Source organism: Sorex fumeus, unplaced genomic scaffold, assembly GCF_029834395.1.
Source record: "Sorex fumeus unplaced genomic scaffold, SorFum_2.1 ptg000063l, whole genome shotgun sequence".
Taxonomy (NCBI): Eukaryota; Metazoa; Chordata; class Mammalia; order Eulipotyphla; family Soricidae; genus Sorex; species Sorex fumeus.
Genome location: NW_026606120.1, coordinates 79,695,515 through 79,707,631, shown reverse-complemented (window position 1 = coordinate 79,707,631; position 12,117 = coordinate 79,695,515). Strand labels below are relative to the sequence as shown.

General features: G+C 59.2%; 1 protein-coding gene across 1 annotated transcript in view; it reads right to left on the bottom strand.

The window, feature by feature from the left end:
- The window catches only part of MRC2 (mannose receptor C type 2), a 46,185-nt gene that overhangs the window by 33,305 nt on the left and 763 nt on the right, over positions 1-12,117 (bottom strand). Inside the window, exon 2 of the mRNA XM_056126576.1 lies at positions 10,997-11,124. Within this exon, the coding sequence (XP_055982551.1) occupies positions 10,997-11,124 (128 nt within the window). The remainder of the gene's footprint in view (positions 1-10,996; positions 11,125-12,117) is intronic.

The window sequence follows — 12,117 nt, the reverse complement described above, 5'->3', positions numbered from 1 at the left end:
CTCCATCGCCCTGATACTGAGGAAACTCAATGACCCAGGCTGGGCTCAGGCTCTGGGGACGAGGCTGGCGGGGTCCCAACTTCCGCTTGGGAACTGGGGTTCTGACCTCTTCACCCTGGCTGGCTGCTCGTGCAGCCCCGGGGGTGTCCACTGGGTGAGGGGTTGCAGGAGGTCACAGATGAGATCACAGATAGAAAGGCCTCACAGCACAGCCCCCATGTCGTGAGCTCAAGGTGGCAGTGTCCCCCAGGGGGCTCAGGGGGATTCTCCAGAACACACAGTAGCACATTTCAAAAGCATCCGAGTGGAGAGGGCATTTATCTTGCACACAGCCAACCGAGGTTGGACCCCCGGCATCCCATATGGCCCCCCAAGCAACGCCAGGAGTAATTCCTGAGCGCTGCCAAGTCAGGAGTAACCCCTGAGTGTGACCTAAGCCAAAAAAAAAAAAAAAATATATATATATATATACACACACACATATATATATATATTCATTCTCAAAAGCATCCAACAGCACACATCTTTGACTCCAGAATTTACAGATATTATTAAGAACGCCTGCAAAAATATTTTGCTATTCAACAGACCTGGTAATGGGGGGAGGGGAGACGGCTCAGCGGGCTGGAGCACATGCAGGAGGACCTGGTTTGAGCTCCAGCACCACAAGATCCCCAAGCACAGAGCCGGAGAGATAGCACAGTGGGCAGGGCGACCACCGCTACATGCAACTGACTTGATCACTGACATCCCATGTGGTCCCCCAGACCCTACCGTGAGTTACCCTACCGTGGGTATAGAGCCAGAAAAGAGCCCTGAGTACCTGCTGGGCTTTTGGGCCATATGATCCAAAAACCAAACCAATTTCCCAAGCAACATGCAAGGAAGAGTTAGAAGCACCTATAGATGTGGCCTTCAAAACAAAATAAATCAATTGAAACATACCAAGACATGTTTGTGTTTGGGGGAGGAGGGGAGGTTGGGGGCAACATCCAGATTACTCCTGCTCTGTTCGAGGGAACCCAGGTGGTACTGGAAACTGAAGCCAGGTCACCAGGTCAGTCACATGCAAGCGAGTGCCTTCCCCACAGAGACATCTGGAGCTGTGCCATCACTCTGGCCCTGTATTCCTGAATGGGCAGCCAGACCATCCGGGGAGCCTGTCCGCCACGCCAATGCGCTTACGACAGAATGAGAACCTTAAGTTATAAGGAAGTGGTCCACGGCACAAGGCACCAGGAGTCTTGCCCGAAGGAGAGGCGGCTTGGGTGGACTAGGCTTGGACTCCTGGCTTCAGGGACGGCTGGTGGTTCGTCTTCAATCAACAGACTTGGTCATTTTAAGAAGATTAAAAATATCCGTTTGAATAGCACATCAGATAGGATGTTTGCCTTGCATGCGGCTGACCCAAGTTCGATTCCCAGCATCCCATATAGTACCCTGAGCACCACCAGGAATAATTCCTGAATGCAGAGCCAGGAGTAACCCCTGAGCATCGCCAGGTGTGACCCCAAACAAAAGCAAAAAAAAAAAAAATATCTGCTCCAATCTTTTGCCTTGCACTTGCTCTTATGTAACCGAGTCCTACACTAAACTCGGCCCATCTAGAAAGGGGTAAAGGAATTAAACCAAGAGACACTCATGGGGGGTGTGACAACACTGGACCTCAGGAGGGCTGGGAGAGACCGTGGCATCTGGGGCCCCTCAGAAGCTACGTCATTCAGGAACCCCTCTGTCCACCAGCTCCAGCAAGACTGTGTGCCATCGTGGGGAGGGGGGGAGACCACCACGTGAAAACAAGCCCAGCGAAGGGAAGCAGCGGGCAGCGAACTCTGAGGAGGCGCTGGCACACGGGGACAAGAATCCTGGCAAGGGTGAGCGGGTCCAGCAAGACTGCCCAGAGAAGCTGGGAGAATCCTATCCTGGCCTTCAAGGCTCCCTACGGGCGACATCTCCTGTTTTTCTGTTTTTTTTCTTTCTGGTTTGGGGCCACATCTGGTGGTGCTTGGGTTTCCTCCCACGACGCAGAGCTGGGGAACGGGGTGTGAGGCTCTCTTGTTCTCAGGACTCGCGTTCCCTCTGGCCTCTCGCTTTCTATTGTCAGTAATTTTCTCTAAGATTCGAATGGGACATAGGGAACGGGGAGCCTTTCCTCACGGTCACAAATGTACATTCTCGCACTTTCCACGACTCAGCTGACAGGATTCCCAGGTGCACCCCCATGCCCCCCATGTCCAGAAGTGCTGCAGGGAGTCCTGGGTGGAGGCACGGGGAGGGGAGGGGGGGTCACTCGGCAGGAGGGCAGCAGAGGGGCAGGGGCCCCTGAGGAAGGTGAACACAGACCACCTGACGCCAAGGGGCTTTTCAGACCTGCCTGGAGAGTCCACATGTGCATATGGGATGAGAGTTAAAAAATCCCAAGTGATTTCCAAATAAAATTTTAAAAGAAAAACAAACAGGAGAAAGAGAAAACAAACACGGCAGGAAACTCAGAGGAGCCAATGAGGAAACAGACTCTGGTCAGTCTTGGCAGTGAAGAGCTGTGGAGGGTGACCAAGGCCGTGAGCTGGGCCAGGAGTCCGGCGAGAGCAACCAGCGCCGCATCCGACACCGGGGTTGAGTCCCCAGCACGGTCCCCAAGGAGTCTGTGTACAGAGCCAGGAATGACCCCTGGGCACCACCGGGGATGGCGCGAGTCTCCCCGCCTATGGCCAGGCTAGCTGCCCCCCCACCCCCGCGCTACCAGTCTCAGAGGCGAGCCTGTCCATGCACCTCACTGTGCTCTAGGGCCCTCCAGTGACAGTTGGGGTCTCTCCCCCTTCCATCACAGAAGTGTTGGGGGAAGAAGCCCCGGAGTCAGGACGACACCACACCCAAGCCAGCGCTTAATTGTGGTGTTCATGAGGGGGCTCAGAAAGGCGGTCCAAGTTGGCGCTCAGGGCATGGGGGGGCACCGTCGGTTTCTCCTGACTGGTGCCCACCTGCATGCAGGGCCTGAGCCCAGCACCTGGCCATGTGTGAGAACACCATTGAAGATGAGAGTCTGGAGGCTGAGAACTCAGACAGCGGGTAGGGCGTTTGCCTTGTACCCAGTGAACGGGGGTTTACTCTCTGGTATGCCCCAAACCAGGAGTAACTCCTGAGCACCACTGGGTGTGGACGCCGCCCCCCACCCCTGTCACCACAACCAATTTTTTTTTTTTTTTGCTTTTTGGGTCACACCCAGCAATGCTCAGGAATCACTCCTGGCAGTGTTCGGGGACCATATGGGATGCTGGGGACCAAATTTGGGTCAGCCGTAAGCCAGGCAAATGCCCTGCCTGCTGTGCTATCACTCCAGCCCACCAAATTTTTTCTTTTTTTTTTCTCTTTTTTTTTTTTTTGCTTTTTGGGTCACACCCAGCAATGCACAGGGATTACTCCTGGCTCTGCACTCAGGAATTACTCCTGGCAGAGCTCAGGGAACCATATGGGATGCTGGGAGTCGAACCCAGGTCAGCTGCCTGAAGGCAAATGCCCTACCCGCTATGCTATCGCTCCAGTACCCCACCAAAATTTTTTAATTGAAAAATTTTGAAGAGTGTGAGGTGCTGGAGAGACAGTATGATGAGCAGTAGGACTCTGCTTGGCATGCAGCTGGCCTGGGTTTGATCCCCAACATCCCATATGTCTCCTGAGCACTGCCAGGTGTGCCCCCACCCCCCCAAAAGGAGGGGGTCCACCAGCTCCAGCAAGGAGTCCTTGGGGCTGCCTATCCCCTGCAGACAGTCTCGAAACTGGGGTGCTGGGAGTATGACACAGGAGGCTCACCTCCTGGACTGAGCCCAGGGGAGAGCCTCACCCCATCACCCCAGCAGCAGTGGCACCAATAGAGGGTCCATCCTCATGCATTTCCTGCCTGTGACCCCCTGTGACCCACCTGAAATTTGTAAAGATTTGGGGGAGGGGGTGGGCCATACCCACCTCTGTGCTCAGAGGCTGCTCCCAGCTTGGTGCTCAAAGTACCACACGTGCAGCCAAGGACAGGACTCAGGTGTTGGGGGGGACACACCTGGCTGTGCTTAGGAATCACTCCTGTGGGTGGGCCACATGCAAGGCCAGCACCCCGCCTGCGGTACTAACGCGCCAGCCCCGATTTTCGAGATTATACAGTGCGTTACCTTGAGACATGCTGTTACAGCCGTCTTTGTAAGGGGTGAAGAGGGCAAGTCTCTGATTGTGAGTGATTTCAAACATTTTTCCACAGGCTTCTCAGACAATGAATGGGAGTCCTTTCATTCCGGGGCACGAGGGGGGGGCGGAGGGGGAGCGGGGAGGGGAGGCGGGGATGGGGTGGAGGGGGGCTGACTCCCCGCAGAGCTAGCCTCTGGTGCTGAGGGTCACCAGGGCAAGGCCCAGCAGTGCTGGAGGGGCCGTGCGATACTGAGGCTCTGTTGGGGGGGGGCTGGGGGTCACACGCAAGCCTAGCCCCTCCCCACCCCCACCCCCCGCCATGTCTGAGCTAGCTCTTGGCCCCGTACTCTAGCCTTTGTTGTCTGACCCTTGGAGCCTTAAGCCCGTTGGAGATTCTGTGTATTTTCATTGCTTGGATGAACTTCCTAACATGCGTATTACCCACACCGCTCCCCAGTTTGTTTTCCTACGTTCCGGGAGTCACAACTTTCCCGACTAAGCGAGCCCCCCCTCCTGATCTCTGCACTGGTCTGTCTGGCGAACTCCTGGGAAGGGCTAACTCCACCTGGGCTATACTTCTTCCACCTGAGCGTGAGGTGCCAAGTGCCCCCAGCCTGAGCCACAACACCCTCTGCTGCTGCCAGGTATTCGGGGAGGTTCACTTTGGGGTGATTAAGGATTGTGCTGGGCTGGAACTGGAGAGATAGTACAATACGCAAGACACTTGCCTTGTATGCAGCAGAGCAGGATTCGATCCCCAGCATCCCATTTGGTCCCCCGAGCATCATCAGGAGTAATTCCTGAGTGCAGAGCCATGTGTGGGCCCCACCCAAAAAAAAAGTGCTAGGGGCCAGAGAGAGAGAGTACAGTGGGAGGGCACTTGCCTTGCACATGGCGAACCCAGGTTTGAATCCTGGCACCCATGTGGTCCCCCAGCACCACCAGGAGTGATCTTTGAGCACAGAGCCTGCAGTAAGCCCTGAGCACCACGGAGTGTGATCCCCCTCCCCCCCAAACAAAAGGAGACATAAACAACCTTGCATTTTAAAGAAGGAAAGGCTGACTGCAGGGAGCTCCAAGGGAACACAGCCTTCTTCACCTCCACTGCCTTCTTCCGGAAAAGGTCTCACAAAAAAATGCAGGAGGAAATGGCCAGGCAAAAGTGGAGTTTACAAACTTCTATCCGGAGTTATCCAACATGCGATGCCACAAAAGACAAAGAGACCAAGCAGCTTGTAAATGAAAGAAGAAACAGGGTACCACACGGCCTGGGCTTGGGAAACTGGCTAGAAAGCACATTCCAAGGGCGCAAGGAGTGCAAATTAGAGAAGGCTGGAACTGGCGTTTCTCCAGAGATCCTGGTGGATGCTACAGGGGAAATGTCTTTGATTTCAGGAGACCAATCTAGGGTTGAAGTATGTAGGCACTATCTGAGACCAGAGTGATAGTGCAGCAGGGAGGGCATTTGCCCTGCATGCAGTCGACCCAAATTTAATCCCAGGCACCCCATCGGGTTCCCTGAACCCACCAGGATTTGTGAGCACAGAGCCAGAAGTGAGCCCTGAGCACCACCAGCCGTGGCCCAAAAACAAATTTTAAAAAACCACATCTATAAAACACACCCACCCTCAAAGCTCTTCCATTCGCCATCCTTCTGATCTGAGGGACCCCAGAAAACTCTTCCCTGGGTATCCATAAGGCTGACTACCAGGCCGTTTCTGGAGCTTGTCTCTGCTGGCAGACGGACCCTGAGTTTGAAGTCTCACAGCAGCAGATTCGACCTGGGGCTACCCCAGGGCCACCCCGGGCTTCACACACACAGAGGAAACACTCTACAACTAAGCCACGTCCCGGGCCTGACCACTTGCACCTTCTGTTGACTTAAAAATGGCATCTAGGGGCTAGAGACATAGCCCAGCAGGCAGGGCGCTTGCCTTGTTCATGACTGAATAGGTTTCAATCCCTGGAACCCTAGATGGTCATCCCACTAGGCATTAGGCATGATCCCTGAGCATGGAACCAGGAGTAAGCCCTGAGCACTGCCAGGTGTGGCCCCAAACCAAAACCAAAAAAACTTTATCTGATGGGAAACCAGCTAACACCTACCTCGATATACTGGTCTCCTCAGGACCCTGCCCCCTGCACACTGTCAGAACTCAGGAAAAGGCAGTTAAAGAGGCGGAGAAAAAGCTGAGGGACTCAAGGTGTCAGTTTTGCAAGCACAAGGTCACAAGTTCAGCACTGGCGCCGCCCACAGGGCCCACAGGCATCACACCTGAGGCACCTGGCATATCCCTCAAGTGTGCAGCGCCAGAGGGCCGGTACCATGCCAAGCACGTGTACCACCCCGGGCACTGCAAACTCAACAAAGAAAGGGGCAAGCAAACTAACACAGGCTATTCAAGGCACTGCAAGGTGAGGTCAATTAGCAGGACAAGGATTTGAGGGCGTCCAGCCCACCCGGGTCTGGCCACAGTGAAGGTTAGCAAGGGAAGCTGCAGGCGCTTGATGGCAGGACAGCCCAGGATCACAGCACAATGCTCTCCGTTTTACTTTTCAAGGACTTTTTCTTTGCTTTCTGTCTAGTTTCTGTCTAGTTTGGGGGACACACCCGGCAGGGCTCAGGTTTTTCAGCTGGTGGGGCTGAGGGTGACCATACGTGGAGCCCAGGAATTAAACCTTGATTGGTAGATATGAGGCCAGCACCTTATGCCCTGCACTAGTTCTCTGGGCCCCTCTTTTTGGGTTTTTTTGTTCGTTTGTTTTTGGGTCACACCCGGCAATGCTCAAGGGTTACTCCTGGCTCTGCTCTGCACTCAGGAATTACTCCTGATGGTGCTGGGGGACCCTATGGGGTGCCAGGGATTGAACCCGAGTCAGCCGTGTGTGAGGCAAATGCCCTCCCCACTGTACTATGGCTCCGCCCCTCTTTTTAACATTTAGATTTGCTTTAAGGAGTTACTGTTGGTCACTTCAGTTGGCAAAGTTTCGCCAAGAAATAACAGCTTCTATATGCTCTGATGAAAGAAATGGTTGTACTAAGGCGACGGGCTTTGATCACATTCAAGCTCCCTCTTGAATTCCTGCTTTCTACTCGCACTCAAGCCACAATGCCTGTGTCCAGGTGCTTCTAAGCCAGCGTCTCGTGCTTGTGGCTATTTATTGCCCTATTTCCAATTGTCCCTAGCAGGGACGATTATTTCCCTGGCGTCATACCCCTGGGGTCGGCATGAGTCACAGTCTCCCCTATCCTGCCCTGTTCACATTTCCAGAGGACAGGCAGGCTCACTCCTGGCCACTCCAACACTGTCTTTGTACACACTGGGCAGTACCCCTGGTCTCTGTAAGGGGGGCAGGGAAGGATGGAAAATTGAGTCCTTGATTTCCCCCTATAACAGCTCCAAGGCCACCAGGCAGGGTTCTTGGCCGGCATGCAACTGACCAGATGTGGGATAGGGCACCTGCCTGTGAGCATGTGGTCACAAGTTCGAATCTTGGACCCAGCATGTGCTGGGCCAATCCCAGCAGCTCTGCTGTCTGTGATCCTTGACAGTGGTAGGGGGAGGGGGTGACAGCACCATGACAAAGGACACAGTCTTGTGGGCGGCACATCAGCAGAAGTGAGGCCCCAAGCGAGCACACGTGAGCCCTCAGAGCCCTGGGTGACGTGCCCCAACAAAGAATACTGCCTGGAGGCACATGGGTGAGCATTACCCTTAATGGGGCGCCAGCCTTGGGAGCATCATGACATCACTGTCCTCCTAGAACATCGTCCCCCAGAAAAAAAAGAGAAAGAGGAGACGCCCCCCTCCAGACCGTTTGCCTTGCAAGTGACTGACCCAATTTCAACCTCTAGATCCTATATGGTTCCTGGAGCACCAACCAGGAGTAGTTTATGAGTGCAGAGCCAGGAGTAACCCCTGAGCACTGGGTGTGGTCCAAAAACAAAAAAAAAAAAAAGAGAGAGAGAGAGAGGAAGGGAGAGAGAGGGTGAGGGAGGGAGAGAGTGAGAGAGACAGAAAGAGAGAGGGGGGAAGAACAGAGAAGGGAGAGAGAGAGAGAGAGAGAGAGAGACAGAGACAGAGAGAGAGAGAGAGAGAGAGAACCTCAGTGTCTCACTGTGGGTGCCCAGACAGTCTCCTCTGCCCAGATGCACCCAGGAGGGGAGGGACAATGTCCTCAGGTTCCTTAAAGGGGACAGGCAAGGAGGAAGAGTTGGGGATGGGGTGCTGGGCACACAGAGCCTGGGGGGGGGCAGTGGTGCAGAGCAGGGGTCAATTGTTTGCGGGAGTCCTAAGGGAGAGTTGTGAAGGGACAGCTGTGGGGACAGTCGTGAGCGGGAAGTCATGAAGTGGGAGGAGGTGGAGCAGGGGCCCCGCCAGGGGCTAGAAGGAGCAGCAGATGGAGAAGCTAGGGGAGGGAGGGCCAGGCCGGAAGCTCCTGGCGCGGGCGGGGGTCCCGCAACCTGCTCCAAGGGGCTGGCTGCAGCTCCACACAGCCCCCTCCAGGCTGCCCGCACCAGGGTGCGTCCCGGGGTGTGCTCCAGGGCTGTGTCACTGCCGCTGGCACCCCACCCAGATTTATAGGCTGGAGGATGGAGTCATGGGGGAGAGGCCTTGTCCACTGCCAGGGCTGGACGGCAGAGACACCCCCTGCTAGCATGGCACAGGCCCTCCGAGTGTAGGACCTCTCTGGTCAGACTACAGGGCAAGGGGACCCGGGCTGCCAGTGGACTCTGGCAACCACAGCATTGTCGGAGGGTCCGTGATCTGGGGGAGGTGGGTGCCAGGTGCAACGGTCCCGACGCGTGGCCCCTTTAGTCGTGGGTTCCTGCTCTCCAAGTGGGCACTCAGATGGCCTCAGGACATGATGGGGGCTGGCTCCCTGCCTCAGGGGCCATGTGGAGACCGAGTGTGTTCGGGTGTGTGTGTGTGTGTGTGTGTGTGTGTGGTGTGGGGAGGGCGCAGGGAGGAAGCTGAACTTTCCCAGTTCTGCAGCAACAGGCAACAGGCAATGGCACTGTGACCTCCAGCGGCCTGTGGCCTGCGGGCTGCTCCTGTCACTATTTCTCAGCCCTGAAATTCAGTGAGTGGGGGCCCTTGGGGAGCAGAGCCCCGCCCAAGTAGGGGCTCCAAGAGAACGTTCCCTTGGGAATCACTGACATCCCCAAACCACGGCATTGTCCCAACCATATTTCCACTCAAGCACCAGAGTCGGTCGAGTTCTCTGTGGGCAAAAAGGGCCCAAGATGGTCTCCTCCCTCGCCCCTGTGGCCCCCCCCCCCCCCATCGTGGAAAATGGGTTAAAGAAAGTACTCAGGGTTACTGGGAGGCAGAAGTACAGATAGGGGCCCCACAGTCCCAGGCACCCTCTCTCCAGCCCACCTCACTCCCCTGTGGGGAGCCGCTGGTTCTCCCCCACTAACCCCACTCTGGCAACTGAAGAGCCCCCTTCTTCTTTCCTGCACTGCAGGAGCCTGAAGCCCAGTCTCCTGACTCCAGCCTTCAGGCCCCTCTGCTGAGCCTCACCGCCACAGCCACAACCTGGGTCCAAATGACGCCCACTTAGACCCAGGCTACAGGAGAGCCTGCCTGTGGGGAGTTGGGGGGAGGGAGACCCTCCCCTAGAACCCGCCCCATACCCCGCCTGCGCAGGGGTCTGAGCAGAGGGCTACACACAGGCCTGACTACTGCAGAGCACTTGGTGAGAGGGGGACGGGGCGGTTCGGGCAACGCACGACAGAGGCCCGCCACCCCCCCCAACACTCCCCTGCAGCCTTGACCCTCCTTATCCCACGGCCACCGGCCCAAGCCCTCCTCCCACGCAGCTCCACCCCTGCACCTCAGGCCGGGGGACCCACAAGAAACTTGCGGGAGGAGGGGCCTTGAGCAGGACGCTCCCCCGCCTCCCCCTGGCAGTCCAGTGGGGTTGACCCAGCTGCAGATCCAACGCCCACCCCCACCCCCACCCCCACCCCCGGCTTCCTCCAGGCCCACTTCGAAGCTTCTCTGCAAGACCAGGAGGCCGCACCGCCGGACCCCTCTCGCAGGCATCTCGGAGGCAACCCCCGCGCAAAGCTGGGGTGTTGGGGGGAGGGCGAGGCTGGACCTGGCCAACTCCCCGCGGTTTTCACGTGCGCCCGCCAGAGAGGCTGGGGGCGCCGCCGGCGTGTCCGTCTCCCCTTCGGGCCGGGTCTGGAGTCCCAGTGGGGGCGCCCGGCGGGAACGCAGCTCCAGGCCGGGACCCCGCGGGCGCCTCGCGCGGCCCCATCCCCGAATCACGCGCGGGGCGCGGGGGCCGGCTCGGCTCGGGCGCCCGGAAGCCCGCCCAGGGGCGGTGGGCCGCGCCCGGGGTCGTCCCGGCGGCCCCCCAACTTCGCTGTCACTCAAGAGGGTGGGTTTTCCGCAGCTCTTTGCCGCCAAGAAGCTTCCCCGCTGCGGGGGTGCCGGGGCGGGCCAGCGCCCTCCACTCCGACCGCACGCGCGGCGCCCGGGGGCGCAAGCCGGCCCCCACGGAGGGGCCCGGGTTCCCGGGGTGCGCCCTCGACATCCACTGGGAAGGAAGCACCCCGGGGCGCACGTCCCAGGAACTCGGGAACAACAGTCGCCCGGCGGCGGGGTCCAGGCCGGAGCCCCCACCCTCGCCCCCCGCCCCGCCTGGGGCCCCCGGACCCCCGCGCCCCTCCCCCGCCGCCGCCACATCTGGTTCCACTCAGGTCCCGCCCGGCGCCCGGCGCCCCTCCCCCGCGTCCCCGCACGCGCGCCGGGGCGCGGGGCCAGGCCGGACAGCGGCGAGCGGCCGCGCCGCGTGGGCAGCGCCTTACCCGGGAGCGCGGCGGGCAGCGCCGCGAGCAGCAGCGCGCAGCCGAGCAGGTGACGGGGCCCGGGCGCGGGGGGCCATGCCCGGGGCGCGGGGCGCGGGGCGCGGGGCGCGGGGCGCGGGGCGCGGGTCCTGCTCGCGGCCGGGCCGAAGTGATGCCGCCCGGGGAGCGGCGGGAGGCGGAGGCGGAGGGCGGGCGCGGGGAGGGGCGCGCGGCGCGGGGGGAGGGCTCGGGGGGCCGCGGGCCGCGTGGGGGGCGCAGGGGAGGAGGCGCGGGGCGGAGGAAGGGGGTGGGGCCTCGGGCCCCCCTCCGTCCCGACTGGGGGGAGGGTCCCCAGACGCTGCGTCACGGCTCCCCGACCGGCGCGGGCAGGGAGGCGGCAGCAGAACTTTCCGCAAACTTCGCGGCGTGGCCAGAAGTTTGCCAGCCCCGGGGCTCGGGCGCCCCCGCGTCCCGCCTCCCGGCGCCGCCCCCGGCCCCGAAGGACAGTCCCCCGGCCGCGGGCGGGGGAGGGGAGGCGGCCCCCCGCGCTCGGCTCTCAGCCTGGCTGTGACCCCGGGCCCACGGCCCTGGCTGCTTTCTGCTGCTTGGGGCCGCGTCCAACATCTGGGTGGGGGGACGCGGCCCGTCCGACGTCAGCAGCGAGCGGAGCGTTGGCGTTTCCACCGTGGTCCGAGTGGAAAATCCATGGAAAGGAAAAAAAGCCAGTGATCCGAGCTCCGCAGCGGCTCAGCCCCGCGCGAGCCCCGGACCGGGCCTCGGACCCAGGCCGGCCCCAGCAGCTAGCTGTTCGCATCGCTGCGCTCAGATCCATGTTTTTCCGACAGTTGGGAGACCCTCCAACCACAAGTAATCCAACAAATTCCCCTGAAACTCTGACATAAATAAATGGTTTGTGTTCTGCGTTGTCTGTCCCCTATTTTTGGGAAGCAACAAAATCAATCTCCCCTCTTTCCTGCCCCTGCTTGTTTTCCCCCATTTTCTGCACTGGGGCTGGGTGGGCAGTGGGCCAGTTAGCACTAGCCCCCTCCCTCTCTCCGGGGCTGAGATTCATGGGGGTGGGGGGTGGGGAGATGGGCTTCTCCTGCATGTGTGTCCGGGAGGGGTGGTGAGGAAGAAGCTCC